At 41.3% G+C, this 26,658-nt stretch overlaps 3 protein-coding genes and 1 long non-coding RNA gene across 4 annotated transcripts in view; 1 reads left to right on the forward strand and 3 right to left on the reverse strand.

Annotated features, from left to right (window-relative positions):
• The window catches only part of serinc5 (serine incorporator 5), a 20,597-nt gene extending 15,231 nt beyond the window's left edge, over window positions 1-5,366 (reverse strand). The window contains exon 1 of the mRNA XM_008418832.3: window positions 5,170-5,366. Coding sequence (XP_008417054.1) covers window positions 5,170-5,196 — 27 coding nt within the window. The 5' untranslated portion in view covers window positions 5,197-5,366. The remainder of the gene's footprint in view (window positions 1-5,169) is intronic.
• Window positions 5,367-6,790: 1,424 nt separating this feature from the next.
• On the reverse strand, window positions 6,791-12,484 carry cdk7 (cyclin-dependent kinase 7). Its single transcript, XM_008418823.3, has 12 exons — window positions 12,326-12,484; window positions 12,098-12,157; window positions 11,983-12,016; window positions 11,836-11,903; window positions 11,656-11,724; window positions 10,094-10,204; window positions 9,894-10,012; window positions 8,886-8,985; window positions 8,720-8,806; window positions 8,490-8,639; window positions 7,684-7,822; window positions 6,791-7,152 (listed from the first exon to the last, which is right to left on the reverse strand). The coding sequence occupies exons 1-12, from the start codon at window positions 12,440-12,442 to the stop codon at window positions 7,124-7,126; spliced, it is 1,083 nt and encodes a 360-aa protein (XP_008417045.1). The 5' UTR covers window positions 12,443-12,484; the 3' UTR covers window positions 6,791-7,123.
• Window positions 12,485-18,304: 5,820 nt separating this feature from the next.
• Window positions 18,305-23,677, reverse strand: LOC145552794 (uncharacterized). Its single transcript, XR_014088911.1, has 2 exons — window positions 23,540-23,677; window positions 18,305-23,422 (listed from the first exon to the last, which is right to left on the reverse strand). It is a non-coding gene; the product is annotated as an uncharacterized LOC145552794 (long non-coding RNA).
• setbp1 (SET binding protein 1) overlaps window positions 23,360-26,658 on the forward strand; it is a 51,114-nt gene continuing 47,815 nt past the window's right edge. Inside the window, exon 1 of the mRNA XM_008418821.3 lies at window positions 23,360-24,255. The gene's annotated coding sequence lies outside the window, so the exon portion shown is untranslated. The remainder of the gene's footprint in view (window positions 24,256-26,658) is intronic.

A 26,658-nucleotide genomic window follows, 5' to 3' on the forward strand; every position in this document is an offset into this window, starting at 1 on the left:
TGGAGGCAGTCGCAGGAAGCCAGCAGAGTGAAATGAAAGTGATGCAGGCGAAACAAAACGAGCTTTAACATACGACTCCATTACTCCACATACGGTGAGTGACAGTCCTGCTATTGTCTGTATATCCAGGCAGCTGTATACACACAGCAAAAATGTATCAGTGCTCCGTTTCCCTGTACACACAGGGAGATCTTTGCTTCTCTCTTTGCAAACGGATCCCCTGGATACAACCAGCAGCTAGGAAACTTTAGTTTGTTGGGAAACAGCTGAACTAAAAGGGAGGATTGAGTTACAGTAAAGAGGAATAACTGAGGGCAATGATCATGAAACTCCTCACAGATGAAACTCTTTGTCACAAAGGAAACAGACTGAACCAGAACAGGAAGGCGAGACAATATGAGATCAACAGATACAGGAAAATCTACCGTCGAGCTGTGTTTATGCCAACACAAAGGCCAGTTTCGCCTTCAAAGTGAATGTTTTTATCACTAGCTGTTTTTCTTGAAAAGCCACAAATTAGACAGAGCTAGCTGGTATTTCACTATGTTGCATCACTGACTTTAGACCTTGCTCACTAACATAAAAGTGCACACAAAACCTAAAGAAATAATACACAGACTGGAAAAAAAACAGGGTCTGTCCCAGTGAACTCACCACCACAGAGCTAATTAGAGATGCATGGGTAAGGTTTTTCTGGCTGATGTTGTTCCTTGTACTGCGAGACATGAAATCCAACAGAAAAGTAAAGTACTGTAGACATCATTTGTGCCATCAGATAGTAGACAGACACTGCAGGAATGAAGGACAGGTAGTAATGTCCCACTGGGAAAACAAACCCCTGCCGCCGCTGACTTCAGGAAAAATTCCTGAGAGTTAGCTGAAGACTAACGGCATGTCATGCCCGTGTTACGACGGCGGGCATCGTAAATCCTGCAGGCTACGGCAATAAATCAATGGGGTGAGGAAAACTACTCTGCAGATTTTGTTACATCACAAAAACTAATTGAAATATCTGTCCGTCTTTCCTCAAAGAGAGCTGCAAACTAAATGAAAACACTTGTTCGGAAAAGAGTTAGATTTAGTGATAAAGGACCTTTAAATTAAATAGGTTTGGTTACTTTTGACCACCTTGATGACAGAAAAATAGCAAATGTGTTTTGTCCTCCAAAAGAGACGTCCAACCATTTAAAAGTGAAAAACACTCGTTTTATTTAAGGACATTTCAAGGCAAAACGAGCCAACTCCCATGGCACAGCTTGCATCCGTCATGCCTCAGTTCATAACCACCAGCAGGACATTTTGTACAAACCTTTACAGCCGAGGGCTAAAAGTAATTTTCTAACTTTTGCTGTAAAAATGTGATTATATGTATTACCGTATTTTCCGCACTATAAGGCACACCGGATCATAAGACGCACCTTCAATGAATGGCCTATTTTAAAAAAATTTTCATATATAAGGCACAGCGCATTATAAGGCGCATAGAATAGACGCTACAGTTAGGGTTGCCACGCGATTTGTTCTGTACTCTACAAATGTTGATGTGTAATAATAAAGAAGTGGTCCCCGAGTACTTTATATAGTAGTCTGCCTCAGTCATTGTTTCACTCATGGTGTTGGCGTTGCGATATTGTGCCCAACTGCTTTCTGGGTAACACAGGCCAACCGACACGCTGCCGCCGCAGCCTCTGTCTCCCTCTTCCCGCAACCCCCCGGCTTTAAATGTATAGGGGCTGGTCCCTTGGTAACCCTAGTCGAAGCACCCCAGATGAATGTCTAAAGCCACTTTGTTGACATAAAGAATGTCAACAAAACAGTTCGACTCCGGTCGGCGAAGAGAGCCTTCTGCGACTGGGCCGGGGCGTGGCCGGACGACCGTCATTCTTCTCCGTACACGCACAGCATATTGGTGGAGAACGTGGTGCTAAATGACCTGCAGACGACCTGATCATCAGGTCGGTAGGCAGATAGGTCAGTCAAACTTTATTAACAAACCAGCATTCTGACAACTATCCCAGCATGCACCACGCGCTTCTTCTTCTACGGGCGAAAATGAAGTCGGTGGCTGCTTACCATAGTTGCTAGACCTGTTGTGGCTCAATATTGGTCCATACATAAGGCACACCGGGTTATAAAGCACACTGTTGGCTTTTGAGGAAATTGAAGGTTTTTAAGTGCGCCTTATAGTCCGAAAAATACGGTACACGATTATACTGTGTATGTGCAGGTGGTTGGCTCTGTTGTTTTGTTTCAGCAAGGATCAAAACCTCCCATATGTAAGAAGGTGTAACTGGCCCAAAAGGGGATTTTCAATTCAAAAGAGGTATGGTGCAAGATACAACATTAGCAGATGATACAGTTGAAATAAAAATAAAACATGAGATCTAGACTTTTCTAAAAATACAAATAAAATGATACACTATGATTAAGAAGATGGATACATAATTGTTTGTTTACAAGTGTGAAATGAAAGGAGGATGGAGCAGAATAGCAAAATATGGCTCTCAAAGAATAACCTTTAATTTTCTTCTAACTACTGAGACCCACCCATAGCTACTACACCTCCGCATTACAGTGCTTACAGACGTGTCCTACATTGCCTCTCAACATCCACAGCACTTTGGACACCTGGCCGAAGCTTATCCATGGGTCTTGTTGCCACTCCAACATTTCATAGATTGCTAAACTCAGTGACAGATTTCAAAGATGTCCTTCTACACCATTACTTCTTCCCTCACTTTGAATCCAACCCAAACAACATTCGCCCATCTCCAATTTCCAACCTTGGAGGCAGTGCGGAAATTGCCGGACCACACATCAGGCTGGGCCTCTCAAAACTTCAAGTGTGGCACATAAGCATGGAGAAAAAAGTTAATTAGAAGTACACAAATAGATGGTGACGGACCAAATGGGCTGTCTGTGGCAGGGATTAGTACACTCCCCGTGCAGCAACTCTCAACTGGTCTTATTGTTTGCCATTCATTTTCTCCTAATCCTGCCCCTTTTCCATCATCCCGGCTCTTTGAAAGGCACAGGAAATGGAAGTAAGCTCCCCCTTAGATGAGGGGTGAATGTGTAATTAAATTCCTGCCCAGACCAACGCAGCAGCAGCAGTGACCCTGCGGTCAGTATCAGTCTGGTAGTTGTAAAAAAAGGCACTAAGCATTAAAGAAAACACTCTCAGGCTCGGTATACAAGTCCGCTGCCTTTAACAAAGTGTTTCCGATACGATAGGGTTCTTCACATTTCAGGGATAGCATTGTGTCCCAATTACTTTAATCCAATAACAAATTAGAGCTGCATAATCAAATCGTTGGAATATCACTATCATGGAGGATCGCTTGGATGCTATATTGAGAGGGCTATTATATTTCAAGTGTTATTCAGTCCCACTCTGCTTGTCAGTAATGCGTTTGACCAATTGGAAAACTTTTCCTGCTCTTGATTGCTGCCGATTTTAGAGGATGAGATGAGATGCTAAAAATCCCAAAGAGTATTGGAGACATTGTGATGACGGAAAACAACAAGGGAGGAAAATGTAGGTTATACCAACTAGCATTTTAACGGTTCAAATAAAAGACAAACCGATCAGAATTTTGAGGCCTATTTCCGATCAAAGGTTCTGTAAAGCTTCCCTATTTTAGCTGATTTCAATTTCTTTTTAAGAGTTTTACTATAATAGAAGCATTCAGTTTTACCCTGCTGCTTCCAGCCAGTTATTTATTAGCATGACTGACATTGCTAAAACAATATCAAAATAAAGACATTTCCAAAAGGCTGCCAACATTTAAAAATGAAAATAATTTATAATGCAGCATCTTCTCTGTCATTTGTTCTCCCTTCCTGTTCTCTCCTCTCTAAATCTCAGTGAACTATGGACATGTCTTGACATGTCCTAGAAATAAGGGATGGGCACTATAGCTTTTAAAATGTCAGAATTTATGGTAATAATTGCCATAAAAATGACAGTATTTAAAATGTAATCATAGACTTTTTTGTGAATATAGCTGTCACAACTGAAATACAAACACAATTCCTTCTATAACAGTAATAATCGCACTTTTACTGATATTATATAATTCAGAATAAAGCTAGTTGAGAAGTACAACTAGGATTTTTGCTCAATGTCCAATCATATTTACTAGAGAAAAAATGGTTTGTCCAACAGTCTAGTTTCACAAACAACATGTAAATAAATTTCATACAGCTTATCGTAACATATTCTGCAAAATTTGTTTTCAGAACAAATTAATTATACACTTTAAGTTAAAATGTGAAGGATTGGACCTCTTCACCAGTATGGGCTCCAATCTATAATCGGAACATCAAATTGTGGGGAAGAAAAGAAGAAAAAAAAGCTTCTATCCATTTTCAGCTTACAAAAACATCCAAGTACAAAATATACTGCTTACACTTTTTCTAAGTCTATCACAATCATATAAACAAATGCGTGCAAAGATACTGTGAGTAATCTTCTCGCTTGACAAAAAGGAGAAGGTCAAAGCACAAAGAAAATCGGAACTTGTTATCGAAAAGGAAAGAAGTGATTGGTGCATCTCTAAATATAAACGCAGACATGTTATTTCGCCTACGCTCTCTCCATGTCTCTACCCCTTCACTTTAGTGTGAATAAGCAACTTTAACAAGATTATACTCCTAAAAAAAAATAAAAGCAGCTTCCTGTGAAGTTTTAGGAGTCAACAGGATTATGGTTGAAAACATGCAACAACTAAAACCCACAATGAAGAGGTGTTTGCAACTCATAGCCAGCTTCCAGAGGAATGTGTCGAGAACCAGCATGCTTTGAAAACCCTAATGCTCGTCCTTCAGTCCAGCTAGTTTTGATAGTATCTCGTTTACAGCGCTGTTTCAGCTAGCTTCGCCTCGGCTCGCTTTGTCCTCATCCCCACGGTGACGTTACCGAGTGGATCCACAGCGTGAATTATGCATTTCTTTCATGCTATGAGTTAATCAGGGCAACTGGCGGGCAAACATTCCCCACGAGGAGAGGGGAAAAAATAGGTAAGTCTCAGTAGCTAAGGTCGAGCTGAAATTAACGCTGACACGAAGTGTAAACGAGACTAAACGCTCTGGACGCCACAGCCGCTTCGTTGTAGCGTTTGAACCCGGTGGACAACACAAGACAGCCGCCTGTCTATTGTTCCTCACCTGCGAGACGCAGCACGGAGTACACATCCTGCTCCGAAGAATCTCTGAAATCCGCTTTGGGGTGAGAAAGGATGGCTGTTTTCCTCCTCTTCAACATGAAACCACCCGCCGCAGCAGCAGACGAGGAGCAACGCGCTTGTTCTTCCCTGGTTCGCAGTAATGCCCCTGACCGCTGCCTCCGTCCTTCCTCCTCTTCGTCGTCGTCTCTCCTCCCACAAACACCCCTCCCACAAAAGCCGCGCTGCGCCTGACACGCTGACCACCAAACTCACCATAAAGGAGGTCATATGGTCGTAGTGTTTCATTTAGGAATTATTCTGTTCGACCCAAAAGAAATTTGTCCACGAAGGTGACCCATTTTAACATCTCGGAGTCACTTTGCATCTTCTTAGCATAAAATGAGTCTCTGTTTGATGTTTAGCTTTTTAGCTGGAAGGTAATATTGTGACCTTTTTGACCCATGGAACTTTATTATGCAGTTATCCTGACCCTATGAAATTAATCAGGGAAGAGGCCAATTTCAGCATTTTTAACAGAACAGCAGCTTAGGATTGGTAACATTAATTAAAAAACTGTAAGCCGAGGCAAAAGTTAAAGGCATTCAGTTTCAGACAATTAAAGGAAGGCATTATGTATTTTACAAGTACTTTGGGCCACAATCAAGTAACTATATTACCATCAGATGTTATAAAAATGCCTTACATATAAAACATGGCCTAAAATAAATATCACTTAGCAATTTGACACCTTGAAATTGGCCTCTTGTTTCTTTAAAAAAAAAAAAGCTCCTGCTCTGTTACCCTGCCTTTAGCACACTGTCACAACAATGTTCCTCCAGGTGTGATTTTGATGAGGGAATAACATCATAACATGATATGAAGCTCAAAAAAGTTGACATTACATAACACTTCCCAGTTTGAGAAACATAAAGAGAAAAATGAAATCTTTAATTTTCTTTCCTTTGGTCTGTTTGGATTGTGGCGCATCAGGGTATCTTCCACCCTTGCTGTGTGTCTCATTTGAGTCGTGTTGGAGCTGCCACAAGTTGCCAGTTTGTGAAGCCTCCCTGACATGGCCAACACTGATAAAGCTGCCAGCGTAGCTCCATGTGTTGCCGTTTGCCAAAAGCTGTCATATGACTCATTCCCACACACTTCAGTGTTTGCTGCCATAAAAAGCCAACGCTTTATTTTGACTATATGAAGACTTTCGTCACTAGGAAGACTCTTTCTGCAATGCACGAATCCCTCTGCTCAGAAAATCACTTGATGATCCTATGCTGGGACTTTAAAACTTTGTGAATCTAGGCACCTGTTGTCTGAAATTAAACAGAAAATAGAAATGTGCAAATAAAAAAATGCTACAAAAGAGAAATCTTGCTTTATATCTTATGTGATGTTACAGGGGGCATGTTTATGGAGCTAGTTTTAGGAGAGCAGATTAAAGCTGGACTAAATGATTCACAAATTAACAATACCAACAATAACATTTTCTAAAAAGAGTTTGATTTGACAAAAAAAAAACTGCCAAGAAGCTTTAAAATATCCCATACACCATCAACATGGTACGCATTCATAAATAATACTAACAGTTTCATGTGGAGATAACCAAATGCAAAATGTCAGAGATGTATTCACACCTTTTATTGGAAATACATAAAAAATAAAACATTCATGACATGAATAAGACTCGTGTTTTCTTAAGTAACACATAGAAATATCCTAACGGGCTTCCACAGCTGAATTATCAGTGAAAGCCCGTCTTGAGTTCAGCAGCGCACATCTGGAGCTAACATCAGGCCTCGATCCTCGTATAAATACTAAAAAGTCCTAAAGGTAGTCTCATCTGAGCCAGACTCGGCCAAACCTGGGTTTTTATTTGCTTCCGGAGGAGATTCCTGTTGCATCCTGGGAGAAATCGATGGATTTCGTCTGATTTACCGGGTCCCACGTGGTCAGAAAATGAGCTTCTTCTTCATAACAGCTGAAAAAACAAACATTGTCATGTCACGAACGACGTATCCACATATTGTTCCTACATATAGAAAACACCACGCTGAATCTCTGCAGAGTATCATTAGTCTTACGACAATCTCTCTGTAATATAGGCTGCAGAAGACAGCGTGAAGTCAAACCCGAATATTTTCCAAACCACAGGAGCTTTGAACCTCCCAGAAACACCAACATTCTGCTCTACTAAAGCAAACCTTCCCACTAAACTTCATGTGCATGCTCAGCTTCAGAATATTCTGCATTTCTAACCGAGGCTGTAATTACAGCCAACACCCACTGAATTGCTAGTTCCAGTGTCAGGGTCCATTAGATTTATACTAGTGTGTGGGCCGTGAGAAGTGCAAGGGTTTATGAGGTCTTAGGGTCTGTCCAAAAAAACTTAAAGTTCCTTTTAAAAAAAAAAAGGAAACACAAGTAAATTGTTAGCTTCTTAGCAAATAAATTTAAACCCAGCTTGTGGGTGTAAAAACGCAAATACTAGACTACGTTAGTTATTATTTACTTGTATCCAAGCCGTCCGTTTTCCTCTTGAGTCCAACTATTTCCTTCTCCCTCAAAGCCTCTACTGAGGAGTTGGGTCGGGGAAGCTGGGCACCAGGAGTGGGACCAGGGCGATTACTGAAGTACCTCATCTTTAGAGCCTGGAGAAGAAGAGGAAAGCACCGTCAACTCTCTGGAGAAAGACAGCAACACACAGACAATTTGGAAAACGAATGAATAGCTCTGCCTAAGTAGGGATGTATGAACTACTAGTACTAATCCTTTAGTACCTACTAGTAGGTACTAAAGGATTTTCAGTCTGAAAAACCTGGCAGCCACTGGTGGCAGATGAGCCAAGCCAACTCTTACATTAGGAGCCACAGTAAAACAAATCCAGTCTGAAAGTGTTAGAGCAGACTGCATGAACTATATGGTCTACACAAAATGTTTCCCGTAAAGTTGTTCTGCCAACAAACTAAACGGCTATGGGAGACAGAGCTCTGCTGGACTTGAGGGAGGAGTTGCAGAGGAAAGAAAAAGGACATTAATTTATAAACTGATAACTGAGTGAAAATCTCCAGTAAGGAGGATTCTTTTTGTTTGATTTTTACTATTATCCATCACATTAGTAGTTGGCTTTATTCTAGAAAATGGAGAGAGAAACAAGATAAAACATTTTATTTTGAAATGTATCTATTTCCTTATATGCGAGAGGGGAAAGAGTTATTTTAGTTGAGAGAAAAAAATACTTTAAAACTTGTACAGCTTTTCTTTTTTATAAAGTATGCAAGTGAGAAGAGTTAATTTGCATGAGTATTTTGTCTTTACCTGTGTGGCCGTTGTTCTCGTTGATGGGTTAAAGGTGAAGAGGCCTTGCAGGAGCTCGAGTAAATCGTCTCCGGCCGCACTAAATATGTGCTCCAGAGGGGTGCCAGGAAATATCTTGAAGGAGACATAATCTGGTAGGCTCATCATCCCCTGCAGGGAGATCCGGCAGACAAATGTTGAAGCTCTCACACTTCGAATAAAAGAAAAAATGTAGAAGAATGGATACGGACAGGCCACGTCTCTTCTGTGGGAGTCCCAAGAGCTTCAAAGATTTTAGTCAGCTGGTCAAGATCCGAGTCTCCAGCGAGAAACGGTATCTGCAGCAGAGAAGATAATCAGAATAGGGATTAAAAAGAAAATAATAATTAAAAATTAAGTGAAGGGAGGATTCTCTACCCGAAGTAGTAACTCGGCCAGGATGCATCCCACAGCCCACATGTCTACGCCCACACCGTACATCCTGGCACCAAACAGGAGCTCAGGAGAGCGGTACCACCTGGAGGAGAGAAAAGGAAAGGATAAAATAAGGTTACATTTCAACTATCAAGTTTGGGTTGAATTGATGAGAAAAGCAAAGTATTTCCAGAAGCCCTACTTGAAATTTGTCACGTCAGTTGAGGGAAACAGTAAATCTGCCTAGATAAGACCAAAACCACAAATCGAACTGGACACACCTCCCCTATGGTGAAACACGGAGGCAGCAACATCATGCTGGAGGAATAATTTGGTTCAGCAGGGAAGCTGATCAGAGCTGATGAGACTAGATACCAATCGAGGATGCAAAAGGACTTGAAACAAGACAAAGGTTCACAACCCTAAATATTCAGCCAGAGCCGCAACAATACATCAATGGCCTAGTCAAAGTCTAGACCCAAATCCAACTGAAAATCTGTGATAAGACTTTAAATTCATGAATGCCCTCCATCCACTTTTGAAAAGGTTTCAGTCTTTATATGTGCAGAGCTGGCAGAGAAACATCCTGAACGAAGAGTCACGGCTGTACCTGCATTGACTCAAAGAGAGCTAAATATATAAGCACATAGCGTGTTCCACATTGTTTTTCATAAAAAGGTTTTGAAAACCACATTTTCTTTATCGATGAGAATTAGTACCCAGCTCTACTTTGTTTTGGTCTTTCACTAAAAATATACTTGGGACTCTAACACAACAAAGTGACAAAGTGAGTATTAATGCTACATATTCAGTAAAAAAAACACAATGCAATCTTTGTAATTTGCTCCTTTCTGGGTGTTTATCCAAAATATGAAGGTCAGCTGAAATTCCTGTAATTTGAAGACATTTTTTAGTTGATAAAATATATGCTATTTTCTGAGGAAAAATAAATAAATCCCTGAAATGTGTAACTTTTAGTTGTTCTTTGTGTGTTAGCACAACATCTCTGACCTGGTAACAACTTGATGTGTGTAGACTCTGTTGGGGCTGCCAAAAGCTTTGGCCAAACCAAAATCAGCCAACTTCAACACTCCGTTCCCGTCTAACAGCAGATTATTGGGCTTCAGATCCTGGAGATGAAAACATAAAAAACAGTAAATACACACAGGATCAAACGTGTGCTTTTGACAGGCCTGTTTCTGCTTTCTTACTCTGTGCAGGACCCAGTGTTGGTGCATGTACTCCAAACCTTGTAACGTCATGAGGATGTAGGCTTTAATGTGGGCTGGAGTTAAGACGAGGCTGGTGTCTTTGATGATGACCTGAACAACAACAAAAAATGAACCATAAGTCAAAATCAGAGCTGGATCTGGACAAATGATCAACAAAAAAAAGAAAGATAAAAACAAAGTAAAACCTGGAGGAAATAAGTTTGAGGACAAAAAACAGAACGGTTCTAGTTTACCTTTACACCAACCTAACCATCTGCAGGCATATCTGCTCTCAGAGCGACTGTTATTCTAGCCAGTGGTATAATGTTATCAGTAATTAAAAAATAACAGTGAGGATATACGCTATTGAAACAGTCCATTAGCCATAGCGAAAAACATGGAGCGCCGTACGTCAGCCTCCCCTCTCCTCTCCTCACCGTCTTTTGCCCACCAGCCGCTAATGGCATGAATTTATTTCCAGAGCCGAGACCAGAGCGATATTGATTTTCTTTCAAACATGTTTATCTTGCGCCCCTCACTTAAAGTCTAAATGCATTAGTGATCACCGCCCATCTGGAGCCTCGGTACAAAAAAAAAAAAAAAAAAAAAAAAAAAAAAAAGGTTAATGGAGGACTGAAAATACAAAATGCCAAGGTGTATTCATGCCCGTGGTCTTTATCATCACACTTATGTTTTAATTGCTACTCTTAAATGTGAGCTAATCTCACATTCAATGTTTCCATCTTTTTTCAATGATGAGGAAATAGACATAAAAGCTCTTCACATAACTGAAGCTCTTAGGTGTTTTTTCCATGATTATCAAAGAGAAAGAGTAAAAAAATAGAACTTGAAGTTCTTTTACAAACTTTAACACAGACGTGACTCCACCGCAACATCTGGTCCCAATTCTAAATTTCTTTCTGCGATGACTCACAGCAAGTCATCGCAAACGCTTGATTGCAGTTGTTGCTGCTGAGGCTGGACTAACCAGTTATTAGGTTTATGGGTAATGACTTTTTTCACATGCAGACGTGATGGTTTGAATTATTTTCCTTCACGTAAACACTCAGTTTTGTGTGTGCCACGTCTCAAAACTGTTTCGTATCTTAGTGTTTCCATGCTGGTGTTTTTCTAGTTAGTTGGAGTGTAGAGCAACCCCTTCTTCATTCAGAGCACTGCTGATCAGCTGGCTGAAATAAGCCTGCTTACACTTTGTCCTTAGTTATGAGGAAGATAGACTGAGACTGTTCAGAAATCGTTCAGGGAAAAAATTGTGCAGTAGAGTTGGTATAAATTGCAGCTTTTCTGTTTTACATTAAGGCAAATATATGATGATATACTGTCCAATACTTTGCAATAAATGTGGAAAACCGGAAAAGATTCCTTCCACCTTGACGCACTGTGTTGAAATAACTAGAAATGTATTTAAATGTTCAATGTAGATTAAACATATTCCTCTAACTAAGAACAAAAAAATGAAAGCAATTTCTCTAAATGTCTTCAATTAATTTAAACGGATAAAATTGGTTCAACAAAATAATTAAAAATGAGACAAGTCTCACCTCCAGGTCCGTTTCCATGTAGTCAAACACCAAGCTTATGTTTGATTTATGTCCAAATGCATCCAACAGCTACAGGATATTAAATTAAAGACACAAAAAAACCCATTCATCAGCACACCTCAAATGTTTGGACACATCTACTCTGACTTAAAAACAAATTTTTTTTTTTAATTTTTTTACCCCTATGATGTTTGGATGATGCAGCTCCTGGAGTAATTTGATCTCCCTGAGAGCAGTCCGGTTTATACCTGCAAAAACAAACCTGCAGTGAAATAACCTGCAGGACGAGGTCAGTGTTGGAGAAGATTACTGGAGCCCACAACTCACCATCTTTGGCCTCGGTTCTGTGTCCGACCTTAATCTGAGAGAAGGATGAAAACATGTCTGCTGTTATTAAGCTGAAATTACTGCAAAAGCTTAACAGTGCAGGCTGTGATTGTACCTTTTTAATTGCAACTATCGTGTCAGTCACTTTATCCCTGGCTTTGTATACGGTGGCGAACTGCAGAGCGGAAAAGGAGAACAGCATATGCTCACAATTTCTGGCTTTGTTGACATTAGCAACCAGCTAAGGATAGTCATCATGCTCCTTTGTAAGCCGACAAAGCAACACGAAAAGCAATAAACCTGTGAGATAATGCCTGAACTGATACAGTGTTCCTCTTCCTACCTGACCCTCGCCGAGGAAGTCCAGCTTCTCGTATCGTTTGGCTCTAGTTTTTACATCCATCGCCATAATGAGAGCTAACAGTCTCGCCGCTTCATCGACACACACTTCCTGTCCCATTAAAGGTCCGCTGCTGTTTTCTTCTACTACCGGGTTAACTCAGGCTGTTTAAAAGTACCAACTGCGCCACCTCCTGGTTATATTCGTCATACAATCAGTGGGAACTTGATGTTAAGTAACTTTAGTTTTCTGAAAGCTGTTATTGAAAAAAAAAAAAACAGTTCTCATAGCCACACAACAAAGCCACGAAAAAACTCAACATCTTTTGGAAAATAAAATATTTTATTCAGAAAATATTGCATTTTATGAAAAATATATTTTCATCAGGTTGACTATGTTCATGTATGTAACCTTTGTTGTAGTGAAGTTCTGCACATACTGCACCTAAAAGACATGACACTTTGACTTACTATTATAGGTCAGGTGAACTGAGAATGTCAGGGGAAAGAAAAATCTTAACTTTAATATTATTTTAATTGTATAGTAAATATACTTATATTGTCTGTTAATTTGCTTGTGGTTTTTCTTCTCCAAAGCAACATTATTTGAAAGTCTCTATATTGTTTATCTGTTGGGTTGTGGTTCCTCAGTTCTACTTTACTTGAAATGAGTCTATCTGTGACAAATGCAATTAACTAAATATGATTTAACACTCTGGTCTATTACAAAGTCTCACAGAACATTTCAGAAACCATCTAAAGAAGTAGCAGAAAAAAAAAGTCTTGTTTTTTATGTTTGATGCTGTGATTAATTACTCTGTCCAAACGACATTCATTAGGGGAACCATGATGCAGTAATCTACACAGTTTTATCTCAGATTTTTGCTTGCGTTTCTTTCGTTTACCTTTTGTGAGTTATGGCATTTTCTGATTCATAGTCGTGTTTAAAGTCAGGCGAAAAGTGAAAACGGTTTCATTTGAGTCTACTTCATGATGCACTTTAGACCTTTTGGAAGGAGAGATGTGATGTTTTTGCCATTTTTCTCTCTGCATGCCCTGATTATCAAGGCCTCTAGTGCTGCTTGATAAGTTTTGGACACACAGTCCTGCCGGCTCATGGCCCATTACTTTTACTGTAATTTTATCAGAAATTTCTTGTCGTTACAGTCACTGTTGTTATCCTCCCCATCCGCTTTCTTTCACAATGTGGAAATCTCCCATGTTGTTTTTATTTAACTTGGTGTCAAAGTGTTGCAAAAATGAATTCAGGCACTTCATGTGTTAGACTGGGATACTTAGTTTACCCTTTCCTTACAAAGGACAGAAGAAAAGGTCAATCTACCAACTTCCCTTTCCCTGCTGAAGAGTTGCATGCTGATAGCATGGGGTGCCACCACCGTGTTTCACAGAGGGGGTGATGTATTCAAGGTGTGACACAGAGTTAGTTTTCCACCCCACACAGATTTTACATGCTGGCCAACAATTTTAGTGTGATCCTTGGCTGATGTTCCTCTGTGTTGAATAAAATTGTGAGAGGTATCTTCAGATAAACATTGGCTGAATCAGATGCTGCACTGCTAAAGGGCAACCAGTTTACAAAACTGGAAATGATGGGAGGTCATGGGTCAGTTTTTATTTTTATTGAACAAACTTGAAGGAGACCAACATTTTGACACCTTTTGTGTCTTCACACGCAGAGTCATAAGTGAACAAGACAAGTAATTGCAGACAACTTGTGTAAAAAAGTCACTAAAAGCAGCGCAAAGTAATGTTACATACCCATTGGTCAAACAGAATGAGAACACAGTTCACCAATGTGATTTACTTACTGTTATTCGCCAAACAAATTTTCTACAATACCTAAAGAGCATAATATAACACTCTAAGAACATGCATTAAAAATAAAATAAACATTAATCAGTACAATCATATGACTTTGATATGAGTCTTTAGATCTCTTTTTATAGGTCCAGCATAAACCAAAACTCTGAGATCTGCTCCTGCTCCCTGCCTCCTGCACTTAGGCACCCAGCCCCCTTTGACCTTAGATGAGGCAGGAAAAGAAACTGGATGGATGCTTGACATGACAGATCGATGCTTGTGGAACCCATACGGAAATTTTATGAAACTTGAAAATTTAGGTCTGTTCATACAAAGAAATGTAAACGTCAATTAAAATGTTTCCCCATTCAGTTCTCAATCATTTTACTAGCATAATGGAATCATGTTGCTGATAGTTTGCCTTTTTCCTGTCATTTCTCTCCTTTCACCAGTTTTGACAATGGTCCCCCAGGACTCCGTTCTGTCAGTTAGGAAGTTTTTGTGATCCATGCACCACTGAGCACATCTCTACATCCCATCCCCATTCACAGTAAAATACCACCACATCCCACAGGATTAGGCATGCCTCCTCTCCTTTGACCCTACTTGTCTCCTTCCTCACACACTCACACAAACACAGCCTGCACACTCACACTTTCTAAACACTCGCCACTGACTTTCATTTAAATGTTAAGTTTGACAAGGGGAGTGTGAAGGATCAGCATGCCTAATGCACCCCTTTTCCCTCCACCCCGCTTCAGATGTATGCATGTTCTGGGTCTGACAGCTCACAGATGTGACTGACAGTATGTGCCCATGCAACCGAGAAGAGGAGAGAAGACAGGGGGAAAAAATAAAAAATAAAAAAGGAGAAGCAGCGCTCCAGTCTTTTCTGCCACCAAATCATCAACCTTCAGAAACACAGAGAGTGAACTAAAGTGTAATGTTGTTGTTCTGCAGTGGCTGTAACTCAGATCCTTTTAGATTTAAGATAAATGTGACACATTAATTTCCTCTGATTGTTAATTGACGTGAGGCTGTTGTTGTCTGAGAATAATCTGAGAAGTGTGGCGTGCATTTGTGTTCATCCCTCTTTACTCAGTTACCCCTGAGTTGGGCTGGATAGCAAATGCACAAATGAACAGGAATTGTGAAAACCACAATCAAACTTAAAAACATTGCATTAATTGGTCATAAGTAATCAAATGAAGTTCATACAAGTTAATTTATTAGATTTATTAGTGAAACAAAAGTAAATCAGTTCAGTTTGACAACCTTTATTCAATTACTTGTGACCAATTAACACATCTTTTAATTTTTTTTATATATTTTTAATTTTCAGGCTCTGTTCTCGTTTTTCAGTCCACAATCCAACCCTGCTCAGTGTTGGTGTGTCATGTAAAATCCCACAGAAATACTCACAAATTTGTGACCAAATCCGATAAAATTCAAAGGGCATGTGAGCTGTTCCAAAGTACCTAATACTTCAGGACACTTGTCAGTCTCGTTTCTCCTGGTCTCGTGAGCAGATGGTGGCGCTGTCGAGCCGAGGTGTGCTATGTGTACTCCCCCGTGTACGACAGGGCAGGAGGAGAGTGAAACCACAACGCTGTTTATCAAACTCATAGGAAGTGGTTGTTGTTGAGCGAGGACGTGTCGCACCACCACATCCTGCCGCTGGGAAGCTGCTTTAGATGGGACAGTGTTCACACAATGTACAGTAAACAACAAATGCAGGCCAGATGTTTTTTTTCTTTTTTTTTTTCATAGTACGTGTGCAGGGGCGAGTGTGTGGTGTATGGGTGCTTCCGACATTGTACCTTACAGCTATGATTATTCAAAGAGGAAGTTGTTCGAGTGCGTACCACGACAGATTTCATAACGTTTTATTTAGCATTTCTTGCAATTTCTCTTTATTACAGCCTAACATAGACTAGGCTGTGATAAAACCTAGTCTATGTTTTTAGCCCCTACAATCCTTAAACTAACTACATCACACTGACATACACAAAAAAAGTGTTCGTAACCATAGCTTCAAATTGTTCCTTTGCAAAGCAGATTTTGTTTTCACATAAGTTTTTCTGTCATACTTATAATATTTTTGATGTTTTTAAGAGGCATGTTCAGGAGTGATAGTTGTAAAAGCTTTTAACGCAACTTTGACCCCGTTGTTGGACATGTAAGCCATGAATGATTCAGCATTGTGTTTCATACACCTGCTGCATGTTTCTGTCTTCGTTTCACTCACAGGGGGAAGTGGCAGTGTTCTCTCATCTGGGGAGTTTTCCTCGTTTCTCTTTCTGACTCTTTCACACATGCACGCACACACACACACTCACTCACAGAAAGAGAGAGAGACATGCAGCTGTATTTGACCACAGGCAGGGCTCTAACACAACAGGATGTTGCAGGGTGGATGTGCGAGGTGTGAAGATTCGCACAAGCTATGACAAACATCGTCTGATTCTCAGAAGCTTATTATTCCTTTTTCAGTGGTCTAATAACCGCCAACACATTGAATCCATTGCTCTTTTTGGGTCTGCAGAGAGAGCGACAGCACGTAAGCCGGGATTTAAACCCACATTTATGAAACTCCACTGCACGACACTCAACCGTGTTCTGCACTGTCGCTCACTTTGTCCTCTTCATTCCTCTCAGATGTCTGCGGTGACGAGACAATGAGAAAACAGAGGGACAGCAGAAGGACGGTCTTTATCTTCCTTGCTGCGGTGTGTTTACAAGCGATGTACAGATCCATCAAATCTGCGCTGTCAGTTCTGTGTTGCCTTGTTACATGCAAGAACTGTCAGGCTGAATTTCCATTAGGGCATCAACCCCCGTTCAGCACTGTCCTCCCTCAGCATGCACCAGGCATGTGGAGGACTTCAAGATGAGCCCACTTCTCATAGCTCATCTCAAATAGAGCCAACATTATGATAATGTCCCTATAAGTAGCAGGGGGATGGGTGCAGTGTCATCTCCTCACAAAGACAGAGCCAGCAGGGACTCCACAGTCAACTGCATTTAAGGCTTTGTTGCTGTCTGAGCGCCCTCGTCAATATTGTTTTTTCTGTTCCGGTCCGCATCCTTCATTATGGTTCTCATTAAAATGATCTCTTTCTGAGCTCCTGAATGAAGAACAAAGTCTTGCGATATTTTCTTTTTCTGTCCCTTTGTCTGTGTGCCTGTGTCCTCGAGTCTGGCTGCATATGCAAAGCACATGTGGCCAATTGAGAGCTCCAGAAAAGCCAACACACTGCTTGTGGAGCTGCGCTATTTTAATCAACTGCTCTGAATAGCTTGCGGTTTGTCCAATAAGTCATGGAGGCTTAGTCGTCTTTTTTTTTTTTGTTGTTGTTGTTGTTGCAGAAGCAAAGAGAAATGACAGGAGAACACAGTGGGGCAAATAAGAACGGGAAACATCTAGGTTTTCTCAGCAAATATATTTCTAATGGGGCTTTTTACATGCCATTCACACCCCATTTTGGTCACAAAACACATATATAAATGAGAGGAAATGTCCAATAACCTTGATATAAAGAATTATATAAACAGGACAAAAAGGAGGGTCGAGAAGGTACCAAAACCAAAGAAACAACAACAACAAAAAAAACTACTGAAACCTGCTGGTTTAGTCTTAAATGATTGTCTCTACAAAGGTTTTTCATTGTCAAAGTATTTCATAAGAAACATTTTAGGTGGGGGAAAGTAAAGGGTTCTCTCCTGGGAACTTTACGTCTGTATTGTTGTAGAATATTTAGATTTTTCCAAGAGTCAAAGATCAGCTGTGGAGAGCTTCAGAAACACTTTGAATTAGTAGGATTAGTTTCTCTATTAAAAAAGATAAGTAATGTTCAACAGCTATGGCCTCTATGCTCACTCACAGCACAACACTCCACTGATGAAGAAAAAGCACTTTTCTGTAGAACAGATGGAGAAGTCCATTAAATACTGGAAGAATAATAGATGAGGCTTAAGTTATGCTTTTTAGATAGCATTGCAAACTGTGAGAAATACTTGATTATATTCTTACAATGAAATAAGGTTGAACTTTTCATCAACACATTGAGGGCAAATGCAGAAACGAGGCTCTCAGATGATTTCAGAGAAAGTAAATAAGGCTGCTAGAATATTTTGAATTCACATTAAAGTTTATTTTAAAAAAAAAAACCACACAAATGGAGATGGTGAGTACTACACCTGAGTTATCCGTGTCACTAGTTTCTCCGTAAAGAAGATGTCTGGAAGTTTTCTCTCCTAAAAGGATTCAATGCATTTTAGTAAGCTTGTTTAACACTGATTCTCTGTGTTATGCATTAAATAGTCATAACCTAATATGTAGATTTATTATTTTGGATTTCTACTTATGTTACTTGAGCAATACTTGGTTTCCCTTCACTCAGTGCTTCAAGATGGGTCTAAAATGATGAGAGCACTCAACATGTTTGCTGCAGCTTTTGGCTGCAGAACGTTGTTATCTTTGGAAGGTAAATGAAGGAGAAGAGTCCCTTTGTGTGTTTCTGTGTGCGTCTGCAGCCGGAGACAGCCTTCAATGGTGTGCGACCCAAGAAGCCATTTACTTCATTAACCCCTCCAGATCAGCAAGGGCTCCGCAATCAGCCTCGTCACACGTCCCATTAACTTCTCCTTCTATCAGGATGGCCCTCGCTCCTCCTGGCACCCCACACAGTCATGCATGCATCTCATTTTGTTTTGCAACACACAACCACGTGGTCTTGCGTTTCCAAGGTACCTCGTCCTTCTGCACTCTCAGATCAGCGCAGCTCCTCTGTCTCTGTCTCGGCTAACCCCATTACCTCTGCGGGTCCCAGGGGTCCCTCGGCTCTGATGAACCCTCAGCTGCCCTGTGAGATTAGTGGACTCCCTGAGAAAATCCCCCTCATTGATTGAACGAACGCGAGTCTCTCCTGCTCACAATGTCAGCTCAAGGTTGGCACGTCCACTCTCCTTCCCCTTCAGTCCTGTCAGGAGTTGCTACTTTGCCATTAATATCAGAGTTATTTCATCTCCTGCTGTCTCTGCTGTTCTTGTCTTTCCACAAACCTACTATTGACATTCACTCGCGTTTCCTTCCATCACTTTTCTCCACCGGCCCCACTCAGAGCATTTATTAATAGTTAGGTAATTTCCCCCTCACTTCCTCCTAATCTTCCCATCTCCTTCAGTCTGCTGATACTTTGTTGTAAAGTAAAAACTTCAGCCTTTCATAGGGAGCTTTGAACGCTTGAATTCCCTTTTATGAGTTGCACATTAAATGAAAGAAACATTTTTTTTTTTTGCATGTATCCCTCTTGTGGAATAAAGGCGGAAAGAGAGATGAGGGAGTAAGGCCACTTAGATGAATGACTGAATCTTTTATTTATTTTTGATGCTGAACCTGACGAGCGATGAATGATGCACCAGATTTCCTGTAGCGTTGAATAGAGATGAAAAGATTATCCAGATATTTGGATCGCTCAGGCAGGAAGGCTTCTCCTTTCCTGGTCTTCCTCATAATTCAATATTTACAGTTTAGGCTGAAAACGGCTCCCTCTCGGCCCTCCTGGATCCGGTATCCATGGCAGCAGATTGGAGAGCAGAGGGCCTTCTTCGTGTGTCTGTGTGTGTGTATTTCTGAGAGGGTAATCTCTGCTGATACACTGCCATTGATTGGTTGTTAGGGAGCAGCTGTTGACCCCTCGATCTCTGGGGTCTCTTTGTGCTTTCACACACATACCAGATCAATGCATGTGATGATACACACACACAGACTCACACGATTTGCTATTCTGCAAGATATTTCAGAGTTCTTTTCAAAATGATAAAAATCAACCTAAATTTAAATGTGGTATTAATTTGAAGTCAAATCCCCGTGGCTGGTTTTATGAACATATTGGAACAAATGACTTAATTTATTTGACATAATTAAAATAGTTTCAGAACCCCTAAGGCTCCAGAACTTAGGAGCAATTTTAAATGCCGCCATTTAAAAAAATTATCATTAGTTATTTTTAGACATCAGGCTCTTGTGAAAGAAGTAGTAAAATTCACAAATATACATATAGATCATAACACAATGCGCAGTGCAGTGATTTGCAAAAGTAATGATACCCTGGTTATGTCATGACCACAAACTTCAATATACAGCACTTCACATGGATTGAATGTGATAGAAAACACACAATTAGCGCATAATTGTGAACTGGTATACAAAGGACACATTTATTACATGTGAGACTTTGAAAAGGCTGAACTTTACCTGTATTTGGTGCCAAGCCTCATCTCTGTAGAAGCACATTTAGCTACAATCATTACACATGTCTTTTGGGGTATTTTCCTACCAGTTTTGCACTTCCACAGGAAGGAAAATGTTGCCTTTCTTGTTGGTGAAATAGCTCAAACTCAGACAGAATGGATAACTGGTGCCAGTACAGTTTTCATGTCATGCCTTAGATTCCCAGTTGACAAAGAGTGGACCTTTACTTTGTCACTTCTAACTCAAGGATGTGCTTTAATTTGAACCACTCCATTGTTGCTCTGGCTGCACTTTCTTCCAGCATTGGCCAATATTGAGCTCCATTCACCAGCTTCTCTATCCCTGCTGAAGAAAAGCATCCCCACATCACTTTCACTACCTTTTCACTGTTTCAGGGTGATTCGGTATTTATCACAGTGAAAGAACACCTGAACGCAACCAGGAGGAGGAATCATAGTGAACGGGTAACATTATTATGTCCAGCACCATGGAAGGAGTATACAATGGAAGTACAAACATGCCAAAACCTGAAAGCAAATCGAAGGATAAACACAGAGGAGGGAGATTACTGAATCGGCGCTCAGGCGGGTCTAACTGACTGCAAGTTGCAGGTTTGGGGAAAAACAGGGAAATACAGAGAACTGATGGAAAACTGAAAAGGAATGTCTGGTAAACATAAAAGGGAAACACGAGGAACTAAGCTAAACAGAATAATTCCAAACAAAAATTGACAAAATTTCCAGTGTATGTCCTGGTTGTTTTTGTGATTAGAGTATGACAAGTATTTACTTCATAGACTATAATTAAAACCATTACTAAACCCCCGAGGCTCTAACGCAATATAGAAATGTGGAGAAATGTTAGATATATGCCATTTAATGAATGTTATTGGCACAATTCATAAATAAGGAAGTGAAATAAGTATCTAAAGGGATTCAAAATCGGTCACGTATTTATAAATAGAACATTTAGTGAAATTTGCAGAAAGCTGTGACACTGCTGTGAAAACACTTCTTTTGAATCAGAGCACACAAACACTAGGTTTGTGAATCTGGTGTAACTCAGCAGGGGAAGTGAAAAGTATCAGCACACGGGCTGCTGATGGCACTGCAGATTTTTAACTACAAGCTTGCAGTCGAGTGTTTACCTACTACTGACTTCAAAGAGCCTCCACCCTAATGAAACATCTCTCTGTGGGCGTTCTGCACAAACACACGCATACATGCACAGGGCTGGGCTGAGGAACTGCTTGTAACTGTGGCTCACCAAGGGAGAAAAAAGGTCGTGTGAGGTCATTTGCATGGCTCGTCAGTGCTGAAGTAGGTTTCCAACGCAGGGAAGGTCAGGTTTTGCATGGGACCATGATACAAACTGAAGCTCTGATAGCGATGAGGCGGCGGAACAACTGCGGCTCGCTCACGGTGATTTGATGTTGAGTTTTCCATCCTCCTTTTTTATTTTTTTTAAAATTCTGACATATTAAGGGGAAATCACCGGCACTCACATGCATGCACACAACACCCACGCATCAACAGAGCCTCTCAAGTCTCCCTCCATTCACCAGCTCAGCCCCACGCGAACGCCCACCTTGTTTTACTCTGAATAAAACGTGTGGGCGATGTGAGATGTTGCAGCTTCTGTCTTACTGGGCACACGAGATAAATTGGAAGGAAGTGCACTGATGCTGCACGTCATCCCAGGAGTGCAAACTATTTCCTGTTAAGACAAAGGTGATCATTTTATTTTTAGGCTAAGTCAGGAGGTTTTAAGGTCAAAACGCCTCCCTAGCGTACGCACACATAGATAGTCAAGATTTGTTATCACTCATCAAAGGTCTGTTTTGTGGTCTCCCTGAAGGGAGTGAAGTTGAAACATTTAGTTAATCCTGTTTGTATTTGTTTGGAGGAGAGAGGATTTTCTCCAAAGATATGAGTCTATTATCACGTTATAAGTCCACTGTAGACCAGTGGTGGTCTGTTTTGCTTTGTGATGTTTAATCTGCTCTGAACTGCAGGATGGTTTGCCGTCTGGACTCTCTTCTGTCCAGGACATGCTGTTGTCCTTTCAGCAAAATATGATTTAGCGATTTCTTTAATCAACAAGTCCCTGGACAAGCTGAGAACCGGATGGCTGAATGAGAATGCCTTCAACATTTTTGCAATTCAACTTTGCATCACATTTTCAGCATCTGTCCATTAACTCCTTAAAATACGTTTTTATCAGCTATAAAGCTGCACACCTCAAAAAGGTTTTGTTGATGGACGAGGATCAGGGGTAAGGAGTAAAACAGGATTCAGTTCAATCACTGATTTTCAGCTTTTCAGCAACAAACAAATGCCCATTGTTAAGTATAGTGGAGGTTCTGTGATACTATGGGCCCCTTTCTCCTCCATAGTTTATAGCATTCATATAACATACATTTAGATTTATGGTTGTAATGAGAGAAAATGCTGAAAAGTTCAAAAGAGTTTAATAAATTTACTAAATTGCTGACCTTTTCTTTTTGAGAATGCTAGAACAATTAATTTATTTGGCATAATCAAATTGTTTCACTATTTTCGATCAATTTATGAAATTCAAAGCCAGAATATTTTTCTCCAATCATAATTACTCCTTTAAACATGTACGTTTTTAACTTCCTTACTCTGCTATTTTCATTCATACAAATTAACCATCTGAAGTAATATTTTTTCTATGACCAGCACTTACTCAGAGCCTTTCCGTAGATGCATGTTTTGCGTGTGCAGAAAAAAGCTTGAGCCCCACACCTCTCATTTACATTACATTAAACTATCAGAATGTCTCTATAAGCTGTCCCCCTTGGAGAAAACCGATGAAAAGCAGGTGGACACAGAAACGAGGGACGTGCAGAGGCTGGTTGCAGCCAGAAGGAGGCGATCTCGCTCCTCCTGTTTCTCCTCTTCCTCCTCCTCCTCCTCCTCCTCCTCTCCTCTGGTCGGCTCAGCTTGGCCAGAGCTTCCAGTCTGCTGGGTGAGATCATTACCAGACACCAGGCTCCGGGACCTGACATTCACCGATTGGAAAAGCAAAGAGAGAGAGAGGGAGAGAGAGAGGCACACAGGCTCAGAGAGCGAAAGAAAGCCTTGATCCAGTGCAGCCGGCGACCTAAAGCGAGCTAACCCGCGGTGTGCAGCCTCGGCTCCCCGGTCCTCCGCTGCACGGACACGGCTCAAAGCGCGCTCTGTTGTCGCAGAAAATCTTTTCCCCCCTCGCTTGGATTTTTTGGCTTGTAGTCGGATGCGGGCTGCTTGTTTTGACTGCAGTAACAGAGCTGCTCCCCCTCCTTCTCCTTCTTCTTCTTCCTCTCCTCCTCCTCCTCCTCCCCTCCTTCCAGCCGAGTAGCGGATTTGCGAGGGATCTCAGCGCCGACTCACCAGCGATCCCGCAAGGCACCGGGACACGCTCTCTGCACCGCTGCGGCTCTCCGGCTGCTCCCGCCTGCAGGAGACCCCGATCGGTTCTCCTTTCTGGCAGAACCTGGACACGACCGCCAAGTTTCCTGCTGGATTTTTCTTCTTTTTTTTCTTTTCTTCTTAATCTCTATTTTTTTTTTTTTTGCAACCTTGATTCTCATCGGATCGCCCGCAAGTCCTATCCCCCCCCCACCCCCCTCGCTCCTCTCTTTCCAAAGCGCTGTTGACGCCATTTTCCCCGGGGTTTTCTGTCAGAGAAAAATCCATCCACATTTACTCCCCGGCACCGTTTGACAGCTCCCCGGGAGGCTGTCATCCCATCCGTCGCTTGTGTAAAAAACGTGTCTTGGCTAAATGGATTGTAAATGATCTTGATGAAATATTCACACGTTAGAGCCGACTGTGTGACAACATTAGACATGGGTAAGTAGCCCCCGCTTGGCTGAGCACATTCCCGCACCTGAACGCACCTCTTCCTCTGTCCATGTCGGCAGTGCCCGTGCTGCTGTTTGAAAGTGTTTCTTGTTTTGCACGCAGATCTGAAGCGAGAGTCGTGTGCGCCTTCAGGTTCACAGCTCGTCTAAGTGCGGGAGTGCTGCTCCTCGCAGCGAGCGCGCTGAGAATGCTTGCAGTCACATGCCCACAAAATAAGCGGGCAGATTCACGCACGTAGGCAACCCAAACAAGGCTGTATCACCCAGGGAGGCAGCGCTTGTTATCGCTGGGTAGCACCTTGGCGCTTGTGCGGCTTTGATTAGGTCTTCTCTCTACCGACACAGGAGGAAAGGTTCACCTCACTCATCAAAAACCGCTGCTAGATCAGATATTTTCCTGCTGGGCTCTGCCTCCTGCGTCTTCATTTGACATTGGTAATCCGTCACATTGTGCAGGGGCGGGGGGTGTTTGTTACTTTTTTGGGGTAAGTTGTACCGAACTGATTTGGGCTCTATGGGTTTTGATGTGTTGTTGTGGCGTTACGTTTTTGAGATTTTTGTTGTTGTGTGTGTTAAAGATTCCAGAAATTCAAACGCCTGGAAGTCGTCTTTCCACATCTTTGCGATGCTTTTAGTTTGCAAAGATGGCTCCGAATTTGTTTTTACTTTGCAGAATATCGGTTGAACTAAGGTTTGGACTTTGACTAGGCCACCCTAACGCATGCTTTGATCTAAATTGCTGTGTGGTCAGCCTTGTTGTTGAAGTTTGTCCTTAGTCTGCAATATCTTGCAGCCTCAGTCAGGTTTTCTTTTTCCGGGATGGCTCTGTTTGTAACTCCAGTAAGGGTAACCAAAGAAAAGCATCCCTGCAGCATGACGCTACCTCCGCCATGTTTCACCACAAGGAGGATATGTTTGGGGGCAGGTTCAGTGTTAGTTTTCAACCCCACATGGTATTTTGCATGTTGAAAGTTTAGAAAGTTTTAGCCTGCAACTTCTTCCAACTATCTCTTATGCCACTCTAAACTAAATATTCTCTCTCCTGAGTCGTCCACGCCTGCTGCTCACCTGGGGTTAACATGACTCTCTCACCTAGGTGATTCTCTGATAAATGATCTTTAGTTTTGTCAGTTCAGGTGGACAGCCAGGACCTGCTCGAGCTAAAACACAGCTCCCTTTAATTACACTGCAGAAACGATTAGGATGACTTACTGCTGAGAAACACACGACCGGAGGCCAACAGTAGCATCAAGGGGAATGAAATGAAACCAGAGTCGACCAAAGATCAAATTTTCCCCCAACAAACAGCCAATCCAGGGGCATGAAACAAAGGATGAATATATCGCCTCGTGCCTACTCTTTAGTACAGAGTGGAGGTTTTGTGATGCTATGGGCCACTTTCTGTTCCAGTGGCCTTGGACTCTTAGAGTACTAAGAAATGTGGCGGCCTCCGTTGCCTCGGGATCTTTTAGCAGGATAGTGATCAGATGATGCAGCATCAGCTCTTGCTGATTACACGTGCTTGAACGTACGGCCCATATGTGACATGTAAACAGACAGGAGTCCTGCATTGGATGTCGTTTTCTTGCTTGTTCCACAAACCACTGTTAGGATGTAGTTTGATGCATGTCAGTGTATTTAGTTTCTACTTATTTCAGTCACAATAACAAGTTTCAAACCTGGTTAGGTCTACTTGTATGTAATTTCAGCTTTCACCCTTGTGTAAAAAAGTACTAAATTCAATATTTCAAAGTTTGACACGCTTCACAAAACTTGCAGTCAGATGAGTAAACCTCGGTTCTTTTTGAAGGACATTTAAAAATACTGTGCTTAATTTATCCTATTTAAGTCATGAACCTTATATTGTGTTTCATTGATAATGGATCACAGAAACAATCTTGACTATTTCAATTACATTGAAGTAAGTTCATTTTTAGCTTCTTAACGCGAGGAGCGCCTGACATTTCATTAGAATGTGCCTGTCTTTACCTGAGTTCAGCGTGAAGGGTCAGAGGTGACACCAGGAAATGGGATTCAAGGTTCTGCTCTGCATCTATTGAGCAGAACTTTGATGTTTGTGGGTCTTTGGTCCAGGGAAATGTTCACCTCGCTACAATCTGCCCTTCAGTCAGACGTTTCTCCCACTTCCTTCATCTTCATTTATCATTGACAGTTCATCGCATAGCATCACATTACGTGAAGCATAAAACCCCCCCACAGATGTTTCTGACTTTTTCAGGCTGTAAAATAACATCAAGTTCCTTCTGATTGTTGTTCTGTTGGAGTTGAATAAACGAGTCCAAAAGTCCCAGCATCCAAACCCTCATGTAACGTTGTAATAAATCTGATTTGTTCTGTAGTTTCCACTATTAAAAGATCACTTTGTTGGAGC

The sequence above is a fragment of the Poecilia reticulata genome, chromosome 9 (genome assembly GCF_904066995.2).
Source record: "Poecilia reticulata chromosome 9, P_reticulata-male-v2, whole genome shotgun sequence".
NCBI lineage: Eukaryota > Metazoa > Chordata > Actinopteri > Cyprinodontiformes > Poeciliidae > Poecilia > Poecilia reticulata.

Bases quoted from the DNA above. Each gene is read 5' to 3' on its own strand.
- cdk7 (XM_008418823.3), bottom strand. From the start codon at position 12,442: ATGGGACAGGAAGTGTGTGTCGATGAAGCGGCGAGACTGTTAGCTCTC. The intron at 10,013-10,093 runs GTAAGAAAGCAG...TTTCATCTCCAG, and splicing joins AACACTGGGTCCTGCACAGA to GATCTGAAGCCCAATAATCT. The intron at 8,640-8,719 runs GTCCGTATCCAT...ATCTCCCTGCAG, and splicing joins CCACAGAAGAGACGTGGCCT to GGGATGATGAGCCTACCAGA.